Below are 21,518 nucleotides of genomic sequence, written 5' to 3'. Positions count from 1 at the left end.
AGGATTATTAGGAACACCTGTTCAATTTCTCATTAATGCAATTATCTAATCAACCAATCACATGGCAGTTGCTTCAATGCATTTAGGGGTGTGGTCCTGGTCAAGACAATCTCCTGATCTCCGAACTGAATGTCAGAATGGGAAAGAACGGTGATTTAAGCAATTTTGAGCATGGCATGGTTGTTGGTGCCAGACGGGCCGGTCTGAGTATTTCACAATCTGCTCAGTTACTGGGATTTTCATGCACAACCATTTCTATGGTTTACAAAGAATGGTGTGAAAAGGGAAAAACATCCAGTATGCAGTCCTGTGGGTGAAAATGCCTTGTTGATGCTAGAGGTCAGAGGAGAATGGGCAACTAATTCAAGCTGATAGAAGAGCAACGTTGACTGAAATAACCACTCGTTACAACTGAGGTATGCAGCAAAGCATTTGTGAAGCCACAACACGCAGAACCTTGAGGTGGATGGGCTACAACAGTAGAAGACCCCACCAAGTATCACTCATCTCCACTACAAATAGGAAAAAGAGGCTACAATTTGCACAAGCTCACCAAAATTGGACAGTTGAAGACTGGAAAAATGTTGCCTGGTCTGATGAGTCTTGATAGTCAGAATTTGGCGTAAACAGAATGAGAACATGGATCCATCATGCCTGGTTACCACTGTGCAGTCTGGTGGCGGTGGTGTAATGGTGTGGTGGATGTTTCCTTGGCAAACTTTAGGCCCCTTCGTGCCAATTGGGTATAGTTTAAATGCCATGGGCTATCTTTCTGAGCATTGTTTCTGACCATGTTCATCCCTTCATGACCACCATGTACCCATCCTCTGATGGCTGCTTCCAGCAGGATAATGCACCATATCACAAAGCTTGAATCATTTCAAATTATATTTTTGAACAGGACAGTGAGTTCACTGTGGCCCCCACAGTCAAAAGATCTTAACCCAATAGAGCATCTTTGGGATGTGATGGAACGGGAGCTTTGTGCCCTGTATGTGCATCCCACAAATCTCCATCAACTGCAAGATGCTATCCTATAAATATGGGCCAACATTTCTAAAGAATGCTTTCAGCACCTTGTTGAATCAATACTACGTAGAGTTAAGCAGTTCTGAAGGCTAAAGGGGGTCAAACACCGTATTAGTATGGTGTTCCTAATAATCCTTTAGGTGAGTGTATATGGTTCTAATCCAGTTCAGTATCATGCCTTAAGAAGAAACTTAGAGTTTTGAAAGCTTGCAAAGAAAACTTCATTCATTAACCCCTTGTGTACCAGAAGTCTCTAGCCCCTTAAGGACCAGAGACTGCTGGTACCACAAAACGGCGCTTACCAATAAATCACCGCACATACCCGCCGGTCACACTGCTCACTCATCACCGCAGACCCCTCTCTTATGCTATTACTATGGCAGCAGAGCTCTCTGCGCCGGTCAGGAGCTGCTTTCATTGGCTCCTGATCAGCTCACAGCTCTGCCATCATATAGATGGCAGGGTGAGTGTACTGCTGTGGGGAAAGAGCAACGCGATTGGCGGGAGTGTGCAGCAAGAAAGTTGAAATCTATTCCTGTCAGAGCCGTGCAGCCACCGGCAGGACATAGGCCTCAATTCACTAAGATCATGCTGGAGATAATAAGGCAAGAGTTAATTTACCTCCACACAGTGGGAGAGTTATTTTATCTCTTCATTCCTTAAGTTACCTCCTCTGTAGTTAATTTACCTCCTCTGTAGTTAATTTACCTCCTCTGTAGTTAATTTACCTCCTCTGTAGTTAATTTACCTCCTCTGTAGTTAATTTACCTCCTCTGTAGTTAATTTACCTCCTCTGTAGTTAATTTACCTCCTCTGTAGTTAATTTACCTCCTCTGTAGTTAATTTACCTCCTCTGTAGTTAATTTACCTCCTCTGTAGTTATTTTCACGCGCAGTTAATAAACAGTCTGTCTTTAACTCTGGAGTTATTTTAAGGATTAATGAGTTAACTTAAAGACAGAAGAGTTAACTTTAGCTTTGCCTGAGGTAAAAAGTTTCCAGAATACTACATGCCTTAGTGATAACTCTAGAAGAGTTATTAAAGACAGGAGATAAGCTTAGTGAATTGAGGCCATAGATTTCAACCAACGTGGTCTGAAAACATACAATTTAACCTAACCAAAATCCTTCTGAAGAGGACCGACGTTAATCGGTCGAAACGCGTTAAGGTTAATTTGATTTACCATTACGATCAGTTAAGGGCAAGGATCTGGCTGACCTATAGCTCGCAGCAGCCGTTCTGAATAACAAAGATCCAATACCCTGCAGTGGTGACGTCACCCAACTAGCGCACACCAGTACCAACTGGGCGGAAGCAGTACAGCGAGGGGACTCTGTGGACAACCAGAGCGGCCCCGCCTAAACACCGCCGACAGTGGAAGGCAGCGCGGAGATCGTAGAGGATAAGCACTCGCATCAGAGCGGTTTACAGAAAAGAATCCGTGGTGAGTGCAGCTGGCTATGAGAGACTGACATATAAGAATTAAACATACAAGGAATCGTTGTACTGGATACTAAGTGATTACTAACAGAGCTCCTATATAAGAGACCTGAACCTTGTCACTTTGAGACAACATAAGTAGGATCTGTTTGTAATTTTCCTCAATGAAAACGGGACAATTTAAATTGGATCCCCTTCGTGCACAGATATGAGCGCTTCTGCATAATAAATGTGGATTGTGTTATTTATAAACATAAGAACGATCTATTCAGTTTAACCACTTGAGGACTGCAGAGCTAAACCCCCCTAGTGACCAGGCCATTTTTAGCAAAATTGGCCACTGCAGCTTTAAGGCCAAGCTGCAGGGCCGCACAACTCAGCACACAAGTGATTCCCCCCCCCCCTTTTCTCCCCACCAACAGAGCTCTCTGTTGGTGGGATCTGATCGCTCCTCCCATGTTTATTTTTCTTTAAATAAATATTATTGTTTTGGTTTTTTTTCTAAAAACCCCTGTTTCTTTAAATGTATTCCCTCCCTCCCCACAGCTGACCAATTATGGCGATCGGCTGTCATAGGCTTCTGCCTATGAGAGCCGATCGCTCTCTTGTCCCCCATAGGGACAGCCGTGTCACACGGCTGTCCCCAGTGCAGCGCTGCTGCACCAAGCAATAGCCGCTCGGAGACTGAAGGCGGGGCGGAGCTCCGCCCTCCGTGCATGAGATGCGCGCGATCTCATGCAAAATAGAGCCCCAGGACTTTACGCCAATTGGCGTTAGGCGGTCCTGGGGCTGCCGCCGCGGCCACGCCTACTGGCGTGACGCGGGCGGCAGAAGGTTAAGCACAAATTGGATCCCTTCTGTGCATTGATAAGTGATTCCTATCGAACTTATTATAGTTAGTTGGCAATTAGAGCGCTGCTGATTTAAAGGGCCCTATAGCAATATTGAGTGGTTGTGGTGTGTATGAGTGTGGATTGTGGATTTTTGGAATTTTATACATTATATTTTAATAAAATTTATTCTATAGAATACAGAATTAGCGCGAGTTGTGATTTCATTATATTTTGTGGTCTGAAAACCGTTAAAGGTACCACGATTCTCTCTATGACTAACACACAACTGGCTTTATTGCTTTTATGTTACCCAAGCAGAACTTTTGTCTATAGTTCTTGTCGGTGCTTCAGTCAGCTTCATTCAAAATGTAATTATGGAATCAAACTAACAGGAGATAAGAACACATAGAGGATAACCGGCTCAGAGCTGACTGTCAGGGATTTTGCACTATAAAGTGGTGTACATACTTATGAGGGCTGCCGCCATAGAGAGCGAATTGGATTCCATCCCTTTTGGAGTCGAGGCTGTAAAGTGCTCCATTTTATATGGGGGGGGGGGGGCAATGTGGGGTGAATTGGGAGAACAATGCCCTTGGCTGAGTAGATCTGCCGGGCTGATCGCTGGGAAATGCACAGGAGGTCAGGGACCTTTGCACACATGCTAGATTCTTGGCAGAGGCAGCCCAGACTGTGCCCGCCTTAGCTGATGACATCTAGATTGTGTACCAGGCTTAACTCAGCACTCATAGAGGTTTCTGGATCATGCATCACAGGATAGCGGCCGCGATCTGACAAAGTCAAAAACGCCTGATCTGCACATGCTTGTTCAGGGTTTATGGCTAAAAGTATGATAGGCAGATGATCAGCAATATATAGCCAGGCAACTGGTATTTTTTAAAAGGAAATAAATATGGCAGTCTTCACATCCCTCTCATTACATTTGTCCTTTATATCTATCTGAATCACAACTGGACACACAGAACCATAAATCTTTAGTAGGGCTAGATGTTTCACAGAGTGTATATTAAATATGGGAAAGGTTTTATGAGTCCCCTTGTACAGCATGCTGCGCAGCATGCAACTGTTTTACTACTGCAATGCAGTTTGGTTCATAAATCTCTTCTAGTGCTGTGCCAGTGTAGAGCTGTGCTGTCAGCTGCGTCTTTTTCCACCAGAATCTGTTTCAGGTGTTCACAGTATTAAGGGAATTGTTTACAGGCAAAAGAGATTTAAAGGCACTTAAGGCATATTGCAAATGCTTTGCTACATGAGTGGCAGCTTAAATTTTAGCTAACAAGTACCTGGATTTGTTAACCTTTTTGATAAACTTCACTGTCTTTATGTAGATTGCCAGGATCTTTTCTGTCTGTAAGGATTAAGGCCTGGTACACACCTTCAATTTTGATTGGCCAATCACTGACCAATTTTACCACCTACATATAGTAGGAGAGTTTACCTACACAATCTGTTCATAGAAATGGGTATGGTCATTGTGGGGGAATCAAGGTTGCCTGTGTGACAGGAGAGCAGGAGACAAATGGTATCGTAAAGTATTTGCATATTCAGTAGTGGTGCATTGTGGGTAACCACAAATGTTCACTTATAGCTGAATTATTGTAAGTTTCCTTCTGTTTTAAAAAGGCAAATTTTACCAAGCAATGCTTATTAGTAGGAGGGCTTTTCGGTCTCTTTTATCCCCCTATACATTCCTAGTGGTTTAGGTCACCGCGAGCCGCTTGGTTACTCTGTTAAAAAGCACAAGAGTAATTATACTTACAAAGGTGGGTTGCAGACACATATGCGGGCAAATTGCTGTCCCCGCTCGATATTCCAGGTCCTGCCAGGACTGGGTGGTCCCACCCCTAGGATCCTTACTGGCTGTGGAAGGGACACCTCCAGGGAGGTGTAATAGGCAACTAGTAGGTGGAGGCGCTCAGGACACAACCAGATTACTTGTACATGACCAGTTTATTTCACAACTTGGCTACTATATGTATGTATACAGCATGTATATGTGGAATAAAGACTTTTCATTGTGTGCTGTGCAAGAGTTTGGGTCCGCTTTAAAGTGTACATGAGACAAAAAGTAGTCTCAGGTTTTATACATACCTGGGGCTTTCTCCAGTTCTTTTGAGGCCGCTTGGTTCCTCGCTGTCTCCCCGGGCTGCTCCTGCCTCTACTGGACGGCCCAATAATGTGGTTTATTCGCTTATGCCTGGCCACGCACACTCCTCCGTCATGCTCCCACGGCCGCCTGCCTTCTGCACAAGAAAGCGCAACTCTGCCACAGTAACAGGTCGTCCAGCAAGGGACAGGAGTGGCCCAGGGAGATAGCGAGGAAACGAGCGGCTTCAGGGGGGGCTGGAGGAAGCCCCAGGTAAGTACAAAACCTGAGACTTTTGTCTCAGGTTTCCTTTAAAGTTTGCCTGAAGATATCATCTGTTAATGCCGTAGGTCAGGGGTCCTCAACCCCCAGTCCGCGGCCCACTGCCGGTCCTTGGGCTGATTTCTCCCGGTCCGTGGGTCTGGCCTTTTCGTGTTAAACCACCCCCCACCACCACCATCTTCTTTTACAAGAGCACCTCCCACAGCTGCTGTAAGGAGAAAGGAAGCAGGACAGTGGCTTCCTGTAGTGGCAATGTATATTGCCGCTACCATGGGAACCACTGTGCTGCTTCCTTTCTCCTTACAGCAGCTGCAGGACTCGCTGCTGTAAAAGACGATGGTGCATGGAGGAGAGGGGCCACTGGGGAATCTAAAAGAGGAAGCGGCCGCCAGCTCATAAGGTAACCGGCGTGTTGGCTGCGGGGGAGGGGGCACTCAGGGCATCTATACTAGCTATGCTGGGGTAACTACACTAGCTATACTGCGGCAACTGTACTCCCTATACAGGTGCAACAATACTAGCTATCTACGCTGGGAGCAACTATACCTAGATACCCTAAACAAGGGTCACCTATACCTTGCTACCTACCTATACACTGCAAATCGGGTGGGGGGTGTTGCTCTGTAGGTAATGGTTTCCCCACAAACTCTGCAGAGCAATACATTCTGTCCAATGCAAAGGGAAGGATGCATTACAGCAGGGACTAGTGTTTGGCCAAGTGTTATCCAGAGGAAGCTGCCAGAGTTGAGGAACATCGGCACTCGCACAGGAGTGTGACCCATAATGATCACAAGCTGTCATTTCAAGGGACAGAACAAGTCAGGGACCTGAAGGAAAACCTATTTAAGAAATGTATAAAATACAACCACTGTATTTGTTTGCCCAACCTCAATTTCATGGAGATTTACAGGTAGATTCCTGCGAGTCTGGTTATGTAAAATGTTGCACATGCGTTGTATGTAACATGTTAATGACATGGCACCCAGCCAGTTCCTTTTACAAGATAATGCTAATCCTGCTGGTGACTATTATGGCAAGCTGGTTACATGTCATTATTTTGTTAGGAAACACATGTTCACAAGTCCATCAATCACCCAGAGAATGAGGGCAGTCATTCTTATCTTAATTGGAAATACAACCAGGGCTGTACATACTAATTTCCTTGTTGGTATAGTTTATAGCTGGTAATCCCAGAAGATAGACAGTCAGCAGTGATCAATGGAGATGTCATTTTAATCCTTTGTACATATAGGTCACAGTATAAAACTGCTGTATGTAAATCTCCTCTGATTATAAGCTACAAAACACCCAGCATAATATAGAAGCGGATCACAAATCTGCATATGTGATTTCATAAGGTCAAACACGTATATATTGTGGAAAAATGAGGTGAGGATTGATGGGGTGATAGTTAATGCATGGTCGGAAATAAAGTCGGAAATTCCAGAAATAAACCGGAGGCGGGGACCGAAACATCGGTGAGTGGCTGTGCGGGCACAGGACGTCTGCAGGGGACCATTAGAAGCCCCGGGTAAGTTCAACTCCTTTTCTCCCTACCCCCCCCCCCCCCCCCCCCCCCCAGTACTTCTTTTAGTTAACAAAATTGAAAAAAATCTAAAATGTAAATTTGGTGTTTAATTGTAATGGTCTTTTTTTCCTCCAGTAGTTATAGTAGTTTGCCTTTTTTTACTTGCTTTTAAAGAAGCTTTCCGTCCAAATCTGCCTTAATAATATCTGCTTTACTCTATTTCTCTTTTCTTAACAAAGTTTTTTTTTTTTTTGTTTGGGTCTCCTTGTTTATCGAATGCGTTCCGTAGTCTTGCAGGTGTCATCATTTGGAAGAGCCCAAACCGACAAAGCTGTTCTTTTGCAAGTAGTGATTTAAAGTGTATCCAAGCTGAAACTCTGGTACAAAATTAGATACTTGCCTAAAGAAGGTGTCCTCCCTCGCTGAGTGTAGCCTTCCGGAAGATTGGCAACAAGGTATTATGCGAGCACTCATGCGCAGTAAGCCAGAGCCGCTCATGTACGAGCGGCACACAGCCGTGGTCGCGCTGCTACTGCACAGCTGCACTCCTAACATGAGAGGAGCACTGCCCTGATGTGTGGAGGGGGGGCCATGCTGACTAAGGGAAGGACATCAGAGCACGGAGGGAAGATTCAATAAAATCCTGAGGCTTCCCTCTTTGTAGGTAAATATCTCTTTTTGAACCCAAGCTTCAGCTCGGGTTCCCTTTAACCTCTACATTTTGCCAGATTCTCTGGATCCTTTGCTAGTCCGTTACTTATCTTTTCATGAATTTTGCTACGATGTAGCCACGTGGTTAATTGGGCACCCGTTGTTGCCGATGGGTAGCAAACAGTCATTTTATACCCCTAGCCCTAACAATTTTGATGGCACACAGAGGCATCTGTCTTTTTTCATTTCTTCATTCATTTCCTAAATTACTGCTTTTCACTTACAAAATTAAGCAGCCAATTTATTTGACCAGCATACCTAAGTATTTGAATCCAACTACTTTATGGGCATGTTTATTAAATGCAGATGTCCCTAGTGAATAAGTCATCTGCATGTAACGAACAAGCCCGTAATGTACTAGTCCACCCAAAAAATATATGTGCATAGATGTTCTTGTTAATCAATCATTTTACAGATATATTTATAAAGTGAAGTTCTTAACACCCACACCCTGCCTATGCATAAAATACCAGTTACATGAGGAAATAATCAGAGTGCACCTTTCATTTCTATAATGAAGTAGTAGTCCTTTGACCTGAAAAGCCCTCTTTCCAACACTGATTGCCATGAAACCTGCAGCAACACAGATTTCCTGAATACACACTGAGAGTTACAGCCTCTGTGTTAAAGTGATACTGAAGTGACCTGGGGGGGAAAAGGCAGATACTCCCCTATGGAGAGGGAAGGCTCTGCATCCTGTAGAGCATACATGTCAAACTCTGGCCTGTGGGCCAAATTTGGTCCTCACAGACATCAAATTTGGCCCTCAAGTGGTTCCCCCACTTTGCATTATGTTTGGCCCCCTCTAGACTACCAAGGAAGCTATATTTGAGGTGAAGCCCTAAATCACTAGAGAAGCCATATGGGGGAGGGGGGAAGCACTAAACACCAGGGATCTCTTTAGAGAAGGGAGGAGGGCCGCTAGACACCAGGAAACTTTATAAGGGAGGGAGGTGGCCACTAGTCATTGAGGTTGGCCTGCAAATTGCTACCAGTGTTCAATTTTGGCCCACGTTGTATTTGAGTTTGACACCAATGCTGTAGAGCAGAGTACCCCAAACCTGTCCTCAAGGCCCACCAACAGTGCATGTTTTGCAGGAAACTAAAAGCAATCACAGGTGAAGTGATTAGTGCTTTAGCAGAGCTGATTAACTACCTGTGTGCATTTCCACAAAACATGCACTGTTGGTGGACCTTGAGGACAGGGTTGGGGAACACTGCTTATAGAGCCTTCCTGGTCGTGTCTCAGTGTCCTTGTTCCAACCGGTCATCCTCTATGCAGGTATTCCACCAACTGGTCGCGTAAGTATTTGGGGATCCTCGGAAGGCATCAGAAGCACTCGTGTCCCGGAGGTCTTCCAAAGACTCTATACTGCCAATTCCTCCAAGTCGCTTCAGTAAGGTGGCCACACATGATACAATAAAACGATTCAATTTTTACAGCAAGTCAATAAAATTGATCAGATGTACAGAAAAAATGTAAAGGGTTTCTTTTCTTTGACTGATTTTTCTAAACGGTTTTCATGAAATTTCGAATGTTAAAGTGAGTCAGAGAGATGGACTGTAACATTTGAAATATCTGACCAATGAGTCACACCCTGCTTCAGGCTTTCTCCAATTCTGAAAAAAAAAAATTAATTGAAAACTCTGAAAAAAATTGCTTGGGTCTATAAATCAAGACATTGACAATTTATCCTACACCATTCAATTTCCATTGTACCGGTAATTCTCAAATTGACAAAAGAGATGTTAAAAAAAATGGTTTTGTGTGCATGTGTGGCCACCTATGGGGGTACTGTAGGTAGGGGAGAGTTCCATGGGATACATACGTCAGGGAAGGTTTTGTGTTCTCAGTTTTACTTTATTAAATGTGAATTTCAATAAAAATGTATCCAGATTAACCCGTGCTATGGGCAGCACGGTGGCGTAGTGGTTAGCTCTCTCGCCTTGCAGCGCTGGGTCCCTGGTTCGAATCCCAGCCAGGGCACTATCTGCAAAGAGTTTGTATGTTCTCTCCGTGTCTGCGTGGGTTTCCTCCGGGTACTCCGGTTTCCTCCCACATTCCAAAAGCATACGGATAAGTTAATTGGCTCCCCCTAAAATTGGCCCTAGACTACAGCACTTACACTACATAATGGCAATGGTAGGGATTAGATTGTGAGCTCCTTTGAGGGACAGTTAGTGACGATATATATATATATATATATATATATATATATATATATATATATATATATATATACATACACACACTGTACAGTGCTGCGTAATATGTTGGCGCTATATAAATAATAAATAATAATAACCCAGTCACAGGGTGTTGGCTGTTCATGTTTGTTCTGTTTGTGTGTCGTCAGCTGCAGAATCCCATTTGCCATCGTTGCATTAGTGCCAATTGAACTCATCAAGTGCCACTTAGCTAATGTACAGTAGTTCTGCTCTGCTCTCTTAACTACAGCGTACCACAGTGAAGTGCATGACTAATGTTATCAGCAGTGTCGTATCACTAGATGTCCACTCGGGCAGAAACGTCTTGTCACTGACGTGTAGACTGTCACTGGTGTGGCTGCTGGATAAATAACTTCTCATTTGTCAGTGATCGTTACATGTGTGACGTTTCTGTGTTTTATCCCTCTAGATCTTATGCAATGGTCCTGGAACCTGTATTCCTGTGTGCTTCTCTGCCCTTCTGTTGGGGATCCTGGGAATCAAGAAGGTCCTCATAGTCTATGTGGAGAGTATCTGTCGGGTGGAGTCCCTCTCCTTGTCCGGGAAACTCCTGTACTACTTTGCAGACTATTTCATTGTCCAGTGGCCTTTTCTGAAGGACAAGTACCCAAACTCCATTTATCTGGGAAGGCTGGTTTGATGCACAGCTGTGCTGTGCTATGTACATATCTAAAGTGTATGCTGCAGCCTTTACTGTACTCTTGACTTCTGAATACAGACTGGTGTGGACGGGGATGAAATGTAGCTTACAAACCGTGGTCAAACCCTTTCTTCCACCACACTAAAGTAAAAACTTAGGCAGCGGATCAGCATGATGACCAGGCCAGTATTTTTCTATGTAAGTAGAACTGAAATGGTACCCTCCATGTTCAATTTAGGTTTCCTTTCAGTGTCCAGATCCAGAGGTTTTTTTTTTCCAGGGCAAACCTGTAAGCACATGATGGAAACACTCCACAATAACAGGTTACATACAAACCCTTTCAGCTAATCTACTTGGCATAATGGCTAAATTACCAGAATTCTTATCTTGAAGCCCTGGGTTTGATTCCTGCCAATGACATTTCTATAAGAGCTGGTTCACACTGCAAGAGCTTTTTCTAAGCGCTTGTGATTTTAAATGCTCTTGCTAATGTAATGCTGTTTAACACTCTCTGAATGCAAACCGTTTCTGCTTGTCTGGTAATTAGAGGTTAGGGACCCTGCCAGAAGGATGACCTCATCGCAGTGGAAGGGTTCAGTATGGAACACTGCATGCAAACAGTTTTGGAAGCTAACATCCTCCATTAATGTTTGGTGCATCTGTTTTGAATGCAAGATGCGTATTCTGCCTATATTTAGACTCGGCACATCTATGCTGCTAGTCATGCAGCCTGTCTTGGGAAGCGCTGCCATCTCTCCCTGCTGTTCAACAAAACAATGTAATGCTGTGTGTGCGTTCTCACTTGAGCAATGTGATTTTATAAGAATTACCCAAAGCATTGCATTACCAAGAGCTTTTGAAATCATCAGTGTTTAAGAAGCTCTTGCAGTGTGAACCAGCCCTAACAGAGAGTATACTCTTCTTTTGTTTCTCACATTTCTATAACCTGAAAACGGTCATTGATTGTATACATTGTTTTCTTTCTCTGCATGGTTATTCGATCATACAGTATATGTTCCTCTGAAGGGGAGACTGATGTGAATTTGTCATTGAGATGAAGGAAACAAGGATTTCAATTTATTCATATTGAAGCGTCGCTTAAATATTTCCAGATGGAGTATGGCTGCGAGTTACCTGCCTGGGGGAAGCTGTGTGGTGGATCCCCGGGGACTGCTGGTGATGAGTGGCGCCTCAGGGCAATGGGAACAAAAGGATTTTTACTTTCCAGTACCCAAAAAAGAAGTCGATTGGCTTCCCCCTAAAAATTAGCCCCAGACTACAGTGGACATGTGACTCTGGTAGAGATAAGATAGTGAGCCCCCCTGAGGGACAGTTAGTCACAAGACTATACACTCTGTACAGCACTGTGGAAGATGTTGGCGCTATATAAATACGAAATAATAATACCCTGTAGTCTGTGGGCTTCCTGGATGTCTTCCCAGTCCTTTCCATTGTGGCGCTGTCAACCCTGTTAAAGGGAATGTCCAAGCAAAATAAAGAAATGAGTTTCACTTACCTGGGGCTTCTACCAGCCCCAGGCAGCTATCCTGTGCCCTCGTAGTCACTCACTGCTGCTTCAGTCCCCCGCTGGCAGCTTGCTGACCTCGGAGGTCGGCGGGCCGCATTGCGTACATTTTTACGCATTCCCACTAGTGCAGGAACATGAACAAATACATTTTTACGCATTACTAGTTCAATGCGTAAAAATGTGCGCATTGAACCAGTAACGCATACAAATTTATGTGTTAATGTTCCTTCACTAGCGGGAATGCGTAAAAATGTACGCAATGCGGCCCGCCGACCTCCGAGGTCGGCAAGCTGCCATCCGGGGACTGGAGCAGCAGTGAGTGATTACTAGGGCACAGGATGGCTGCCTGGGGCTGGTAGAAGCCCCAGGTAAGTGAAATTCATTTTTTTTATTTTGCTTGAACCTTCCCTTTAAAGTCCACGACTCGACTCAGTCACTCTATGTATGGCTCATGTGTGGTCCACCACCCCAGTTGCGCTCCCATAAAGGCAGAGTTATGCACATGTGCAGTTAAAGACTTCTAACTGCGCAACATGCTCCTGCTTATGGGAGCATGATGGAGGAGGCATGCGGTCTTGAACAGTGCATGCACAGTGGCCCATAACCCAGCTGAATCGTGGACTTCACAGAGGATTGGACCGGGAGGACATCAAGGGTGTTCACAGACTACCAGGTGCTGGAATAAGTACCATGTAAGTAAAAATGTTCTAGTTCTCTTCATCTCAGGCTAACTTTAAAACTGTTTTAAGGTTGTTTGAACTGTCTGAGTCCCTATTGGGCACCTCAGTTCCTGTGATTGTGACAGCTGGCAACAAGACAATAAGCTCGATCTCAAAATGTTCTGCTCGTCAATGAAACCAGTACTGGTGATACAGCTCCAGCAATCTCCCCACTACAATCTATTGACAATTTTTGGAAGGAAGCCAATTAAAGCCAATTAACCTAGCCATATACTTTTGAGGGTTGAGAAGAACTCCCAGAGAGAATCTTTCTAGACATTCAGACTCTCTATATGCATGGTTGTTGGTGGTATTAAAACCCAGGACCTTAAAGTTAGAAGGCGAGACTTGGGGCCAGTTCTTACAGCTAGCTGCTGGCAACTTGTTTCGCCATCAAAAAATGCTTTTCTGCTACCGAGCGTTTGGCATCGTTTCCCCCTTGGTTTTCCGTCACATTACATTTTGATCCATTATGGGGATACAGAACTGTGAAAGCAGCCGACCCTAGAAGTTACATGAAACACCTTGGAAAATTGTAGTGACCGCGGCACTTGTGCAGTCTACGGTAAACACTTTGACATGAACGCTCCCATTCATCTCAATTAACTTGGGGCACAGTGGATTCTGGCGGTAAATGGTGTGCATAGATGCCGGCAACAGTCTCTGAACCAGCCCTAAGCAGTATCTGCTTTGACACAGTGCTTCTCGTAAATAGGAAACAGATGAATTTAAGGACTTAATACTTTTTGTATGCTTTCTACTTAAAAAAAAAAAAAAAAAGAAAAACCTGTTTCTTCACGGAGCTGGAATGCAGGATCATTAGAAGTGGACAACTGTCATAAAAAGAAGCAATTAAAATGTTACATTTTTATTCTGTTGTGATTGTTTTTGTTACACGGATTTCCAACTCCCTTGCAAAGCAGCACCATCTGATAAAATAATTCCTTTCTTTTATGTCACTTAAAATTCCTCTGCATAACTCAACTTCTAACCTCCCATGTGTGTCAAATATCCTCTGTTTGTTTTTATAATTAAGAAAAGTCCATGATTTCTCCAGCAGAGAATCAGAAAAATAAGGTAATGTGCAAAGAATATCTTCTTACAATTCCTTTTCTCATGCAGAGCAGCTGTGTGACATATTGAGTGTAAAGGTGCCCATAGATCCAGCAATGATGGGCAGGCTCGACCAAGAGGCAAATCTTTCTCACATCGAATCGAATGAGAGAAATCTGTCAGCTGCACATACTCCACAGGCCGATTCCCAATCAATTTCAGCATGAAATTGATCCGGAATCGGCCCTTTGTGCCACCTCGCTGCTGTAATCCCCTAATGTAATGTCCCTCCGGTGCCAAAGTCTATACATTACCTGTCCGCAGCCTCCGCTTGTCCTCCGCAGGCTTCCGGGATTCCTCTTCCGCATACACACGCTCCCCATGTGGTTTCCTAGTAACTGCGCGCGTATGTAGCTACACACACACACACGCACGCACGCACGCACGCACGCACGCACGCACGCACGCACGCACACACACACACACACACACACACACACACACACACACACACACACACACACACACACACACACACACACACACACACACACACACACACACACACACCCTTGCCAGGAAACCACGTGAGGAGCGTGTGTATGCGGAAGAGTCATCCCGGAAGCCTGCGGAGGACAAGCGGAGGCCGCTGACAGGTAATGTGCACTTTGCAAAAGGGGAAATTACATTACACAGAGGCGAGGTGGCGGATGGTTTAGTCAGGAAATTGCAAGCTGTTCCCGCCGCGCAACCAACCAACTTCGGCCCTACATCTTGCAGCATGCGCCATTGACAATGCGACCAATTTATGTCCCAAAATTGGTAGCTTTGTCAGTCGGGCATGCACTTGGCAGCACTGATTTTTCATCCAATTCGATTATAATAATTGAATTGGATTGGATGCTCGATCGGCCGCCAAGTCGCCTGATGTATGGCCACCTTAATCCTTTCTCACATCATTGCCTGCTAAACAGTGTGGTGAACCTTTACCCCAGCCTTACCTGTTTACTGATACAGCCTAATAGCCCAACACTTTACATATGGAAAAGTTCTACATTTGTTCCTTTTTATATCTTTACATGACACCATGATCATTGGACATAGTTGAAACTTAAAGGACCACTATCGGGAAAATTGTAAAATTGAAATTACATTTTAACACATACAAATTAGAAGCATGTTTTTTTCAGAGTAAAATGAATTATACATTACTTTTCTCCTATGTTGCTCTCGCTTACAGTAGGTAGAAGAAATCTGATGGAATTGGCAAGTTTTTGACTATTTTAATTATTTCATGGGGGATTATTAGTATTTATTTTATTAAATACAAAAGCACCCAGTGAAAAGTATCTATACTATACAAAGATGCAGGCAGCTCCCACCCACCCAACCTTTTCTTTTTTGCACTCTATTCTAGAAGCTGGACTGAACAATTGCCATTCACTACTGTGTTTTTGCAAAAATAAGACAGTGTCTTATATTAATTTTTACTCCAAAAGATGTGCTAGGGCTTATTTTTAGGGGATGTCTTATATTTGAACACACAAGTTCCTGTGTTGTGTGTCGTCCTGCCTTCCCCACTGTGCTGCCTCTTCTTCTGCTTGATCCACCTCTTGTGTGCCCCTGTGTCCTTGTATCTTTAGTGTCCTCCTGGTGTCCCACTCTCTGTGTCTTTCTCCATCCCCTGTTCCCCTGTGTCCTTCATGTCCTCTGCTGTGTCTTCTGCTGTCCCCCATGTCCTCCTAGTTTCCCCCGTGTCATCATGCATCCTCTTCCTACCTCCAGCTTCATGTTGTGGTGTCCTCCCATGTACCCCTGCATCTTTTCCCCCAGCTCCATGCTGCTGTTTCCCCGAGCTTCAGCCTATGCGGAAGAAGTACGGCAACTTGTGTTTCTACTGCAGCCGAGCAGCAAGTTCAGTGATTGGCCCAATGACGGAGCCGTGTTCCCCCACGCAAGACCATTGGCTCCAGTAATAACACAAGTTACCATGCTTTTTTACCCTCTACTGCCTCTAGGGCCTACTTTTGGGGTAGGCTTATATTCGGGGAATGTCTTTATTTCGGGGAAACAGGGTAAGTGCTTTTGAAAATAAAGAAAACCCTGAGAATCTCTCATGAAGAGAATGGGCTAGTCCAAAACCTGTCAGTTCTGTCAGATTTCTACTACCTACTGTAAGTGACAGCAACATAGGAGAAAAGTAATTTATAGCACATTTTACTCTGGGGAAAAATGTACTTTTTATTTACAGTATGGTTCATGTCAGCAGGGAAAGGGAAGTGTCCATTATCAGTATAGGTGTCCATGGCTCCAACTTTTTTAGACCCTTTTCTAATGCAAATCGCTGAAAAGTTATTTTTGGGGGACATTAAAAAATGATGATCTGGGAGAAAACTCAAGAGAAGAGTTAATTGAATAGGGGTTCAAAAGTGTGTAAAATCATTAAATCATTTAAATCATTCAAGCATCAAAGATTTCCAAACAGCTATTAAATCCGCCACTCTCTATTTTTTAATTTTAGTCCAGAAACTTCAGAATGGTGATTCTTGTACACAAACAGGAGAGGATGTCTGGTGATCTATATACAATGGGAAGAATTTAACACAATGATCTTGTTCGAGGCACAGAAACGGGCCATGCACAGGGATATCTATACATTCTGGGAAGCCATAGAAAAGTTTTGATGGGGTCCCCAACCAGCAGTTGCACATTTTTATCTGAATGGATCTATTGATTATTACTGCCATCCACAGATGCAAGCTGCACTTGACAGCATTGTCTTCCATGTACCTATTAGAAATACCTAAATACATAACCATGTGACCAATACCTGACCTGTAGAGTCATGTGACTAGCATCGTTTCCAGATTGGGATTAACCTTAATTATTCAGTTGTTTCTGTAAATATCCACTGATCTTTGCAGTCCCCACACTGCACACATCCTCACCTCATCCCTAAATCCCTCAGCTTAATCTTAGTAGAAGTCATTGGTCGGCAAAAGGAGGACCAGTTGGGATGAATACTGACCTGACGACCCAGGAAGATGGATCACAGAGACATTTCCTGATCCATTTTCCTGCCTTTGAAAACACGATGGGCATGAACAAGAGTTCAAACGATCACGTCACTTTGCGGGGAGTTGTCGTTATCTTTGCGCTGTGACGATCGTTATCACATCGCAACTCTAAGCTTCATCCGCCTAATCACACACTTGTACCCACATCAAAATGATTCTGTGTCACTCATTTCCAAGAGTGATGCGGTGCTCCTGTTGATGCAAATCCACATCCAGATCTGCCGGTGCGCAGCAGTGGGGATTCGGATGTGGTGTACCGTAAACTTTAACAGGTTGCATTTTTTTTTTACCCCAAACACAAATCAGAAGCAGCCTATTGATTTCAGTAGGCTACGATTCTGCTTCCAAATTTGCATGCCGGGAAATGAAGGGGATCACAGCCAGTGGAAATGGGCCCTCTATTCCATAGCAACCATTATGCCTATTGCTATGCCCTAGCTCCATGTATATGTAATAACATGTTGTAAGCCTGCTAGGATCCCAATAGCCCATCATAGCAGAATACCAGACCCTAATAAGTGTAAAGTAAGGGTGAACGATCTGTTAAGTTTAGATCCAGATGCTTTGTGCACATTCCTAAACATCAAGGGGACTTCTAATTACTCATGTTATGGATTCTGTACATTGTTCCTTTAAGTAAGGAAATACTGCAGATTGTACATATGAGATCATTCTGGTAAGTAGGTGAGTGTTTCAACACAGACACTTACCATCCCATTGTGGTATGCGTCTATGTATGACTCCATATTCCACCACTGTATAAACAAGTCAGAAACTGAATAGTAGGGATAGATATGTTTGCAATGACAGAGGAGACCTTTCATTTGTGTAACTCTATAATGAGTGACTAACATGCCTCCTAGCATAATACCGTAACTTCTGGTGACTCCAGCATGGATTGTCTCATTCTGATGGCAGCAAGCAATAGGCGGAAAACTCATGAGGCTTTGTGATTCTGTCTGTCCTCAGCTCTCTGTAACATGCTCCCTGATACAGCACTGTTCTATGTATCACTTTAGGTACAGTACAGTACAATGAACAGGTTAGTAAAAGGAACAAGTAACATTCTACCTAGCCCCGCCTGTATGCACTCTGCCATCTTCTCCAGCCAGACCCGCAGGCGCCACAGTTTGAAGTGCCAGCGGTAATGTTGCATGTTCTCCGAAACACATGGCGGGAGAAGTCCTTTAAAGCGGTATAAAACCCTGACATAATAATCAATAAAAACAGGTTTTCCTACTTTTTATATGCCATACAGTTATCATATTTGCTTTTGTGCATAAGTATTATTTATTTAGATATTGCAAGTTCCCAAAAGTACAGTTTTTTGCTTTGAGAGCTGACTTTGCATTTTATTCATAACTGGTTTTATTCATCATGTATTGAAGGCAGAAATGCTTTGAGTGTCTGTGTCCATGAGCTTCTGCACAGTCAGAGAATGTGTCACATTCCTCACTTGATACAATTAAGTAGACACAAGATAACATCTCCACTTCGGATTGTTTTCAGATTTCTCTGCACTGAACTTTGAAGTCCTGTGTGTAACCCTTTGAATGCTGTTCTAGTATAAAAAAATATGCTGGATGTATATAATATGCTGTAAATAATTTTTTAGACCAAAGAAGAAATGTTGGGTTTCATTCCACTTTAATGTGATTACCAGGAATGCGTAACACTGCTGTGGGAGCTTGAAATTGCTGCAGGTCAGGCTGAAGAAAGTGGTGGAGCGCATATAGATGGGGGGCTAAGGAGCAGCCCCATAGATAAGTAATTTTTGTCACCCTCAACGGGTTACACTATTAATGAACATTCCCATTTCTATATTTTATTTATTCAGTGCTTAGTTTCCTTTATGTGATCAACAGTAGAGTTATCACTCTCACACACACTCTCATACTGGTGACTGGTTCCTCATGACAGAGAACCCTCTGAGGATCTAAAAAAATAATAATTGTTGCTTTACATAAAGATGGCCAGGGCCGGCGCTTCCATAGAGCAAAGGGGGCAATTGCCCCAGGACCTCAGAGCCTGTAGGGGCCCCCAAGGTGTGTCCCCTCCCTTCCAGCTATGGTGACCCCATACATGCCTGCAGGGAATGAGGAAGAGAGGTGCTGTGGGGAGAAGTCTGGAGTGTAGAGCATGTAGCTGCTTCCTTTGTCCTGCCTGTATTCGTTAAGGCCCCACTGGATTTGTAAGGGAATGGAGGAGAGGAATAGTAGGGTCTCCAACAATGCTTTTAAGGACATATGAGTCAGCTCTGAGGGGGAAGGGGGGCATTGGTAGGGGGACCCTAGTTACTTTTGCCCTGGAGCCCCATTATACCTAGAACTTGCCCTGAAGATGGACTAGGCCATAAGAAGATTTCCAAGACCCTGAAACTGAGGTGCACCATGGTGACCAAGACCATACAGCAGTTTATTAGGACAGGTTCCACTCAAACAGGCATTGCAATTGTCAACCAAAAAAGGTGAGTGCTTGTGCTTAGCAACCTATCCTGAGGTTGTCTTCTGCAATTAAACAGATGAGCGCTGGCATCAGTTGAAGGGATTTAGGGGGGTGGAGTCAGTGCTTAGAGCATATGCCACACATTGCATCAAATTGCGTACATACAAAAATGGCGCCCAGAAATTTGGGTGTAGGGTGAAGCTGAAGGCCTCTTCTAGGCCACCATGGATGGACTTAGGGAAAGACGTAATTAGGCGAAATGTGAGTTCGTTCTTTTGACTGAGTGCCACTATAGCTGTAATTCACATTACAGCCTATGTCAGCGCCAAAGGCCCCTCAGGCTTCAATCCTGACGAAGGCTATACAGCTGAAAGCTTGTTACTCTTTATTCTTTTAAATTAGCCAATTAATGGTATCCTACTGATTCAAAACTTCTTGCTTTTACTGATGGCTAACACAGTACAATACCCTACTGCTGCTACTACTGTGGTCAGATGAGACCACGGTAAACTTAATTGGTTCAGATGGGGGCAGGCATGTGGGGCAGCACTCTGGTGAGGCGTAGAAAGACAGGTATGTCTGGCTTACAGTCATGGTGTGAGGCTGCATGAGTGCTTCTGGCACTGGGGAGCTTCAGTTCACTGAGGGAGCCATAAATGCCAACCTGTACTGTGACATACTGAAGCAGAGCATGATCCCCCTCCCTTAGGAAACTGTTGCAAGGAATCATTCAAACTTGATAACAACCGCCAAACATGCCTCCAAGATGAAAACGTCCTTGCTATGGGTAAAGGTGCTGGATTGCCCAAGCATGTCTCCAGACTTTAATTCTATTCTGTGTCTGTGGGGCATCCTTAAATGGAAGGTAGAAGAGCGAAGGTTTTCCAACATCTACCACTTTATGATGTTGTCATAGGGTATGAAAGAGGATACCAGTGGCATCCTGTGACGCTATAGTGAACTCCATGCCCAAGAGGGTTAAGGCAGTACTGGAAAATACTGACACATAGGGCACAAATTTGACATTCTTCACTTAGGGGTGTACTCACTTTTGTTGCTAGCAATTTAGACATTAATGGCTGTGTGTTGAGTTATTTTGATGGGATAACACATTTACACTGATATGTGAGATACAGTATATGACAGTGAAAGAGGACATCTGAACAATGCAGTAGCAGCTCACTAATCATGTATTCAGTTCATCTGCAGAGGCGTTAAAAAAATATATGTGCTAACAATTTCCCAGAGACAAGGGGATTGTGATGGTTCATTCTTACAAAATGAAAAAAAGGAGAGACAATGGATTTTAATAGTGTGACAGTATGCCGTTTCCTGCGGGGTTAAACAGAGAAATGAAACTATAGAGTACTTTTCATCAAGTGGATCATGATGTTCTCCCTTTGTTTTTGTTGCTTTTCCTGGTTTCACCCCGGGTACAAGGGGGAGGTACATTTAGGAAAATGTAGCTACTTAAAAAAGAAAACTACTTCCCTCTATGGCCTGTGAATATTAATACAATATGTATTTTTAATATTCAGTAATTAATAATAGTCTATGAATTGATACCTTGCTAAACTTAAAGTCAATGGGAAATTTAAAAAAAAAAGTCAGATACTTACCTAGAGAGAGGGAAGGCTCTGGTTACTAGTATAGGGCCTTCCTGCACCTCTCCCAGTGCCCGTTCCAACGCTGGCTCCACCATAGCAGTATTTGACTACATTAGTCAAATACTGCTCCCTCCACCACCGAAGGGAGGCTTCGGAAGTCTTCAGGAGCCCGAGTGCTTCCGAAGATGGGCCGCTCCATACTGTGCACACTCGAGCACCCTCTGCGCAGTATGGAGCCACCTGTCTTTGGGAGGACTTGGCTGAAGAAGACTTCCGGAGTCCCCCCATGGCGG

The 21,518-nt window shown here is 43.9% G+C and overlaps 1 protein-coding gene across 3 annotated transcripts in view; it reads left to right on the top strand.

The window, feature by feature from the left end:
* ALG14 (ALG14 UDP-N-acetylglucosaminyltransferase subunit) overlaps positions 1 to 21,518 on the top strand; it is a 100,720-nt gene that overhangs the window by 77,168 nt on the left and 2,034 nt on the right. For 2 of the 3 annotated variants that reach the window (XM_068242586.1, XM_068242588.1), the window contains exon 4: positions 10,566 to 12,298. In XM_068242586.1, the coding sequence (XP_068098687.1) occupies positions 10,566 to 10,796 (231 nt within the window). In that variant the 3' untranslated portion in view covers positions 10,797 to 12,298. Of the gene's footprint in view, positions 1 to 10,565; positions 12,299 to 21,518 lie in introns of those variants that run through there. The other variant, XR_011022311.1, reaches the window with a different exon arrangement.

The sequence above is a fragment of the Hyperolius riggenbachi genome, chromosome 6 (genome assembly GCF_040937935.1).
Source record: "Hyperolius riggenbachi isolate aHypRig1 chromosome 6, aHypRig1.pri, whole genome shotgun sequence".
In the NCBI taxonomy this organism is placed as follows: domain Eukaryota; kingdom Metazoa; phylum Chordata; class Amphibia; order Anura; family Hyperoliidae; genus Hyperolius; species Hyperolius riggenbachi.
This window is presented reverse-complemented; position numbering and strand designations above follow the sequence as displayed.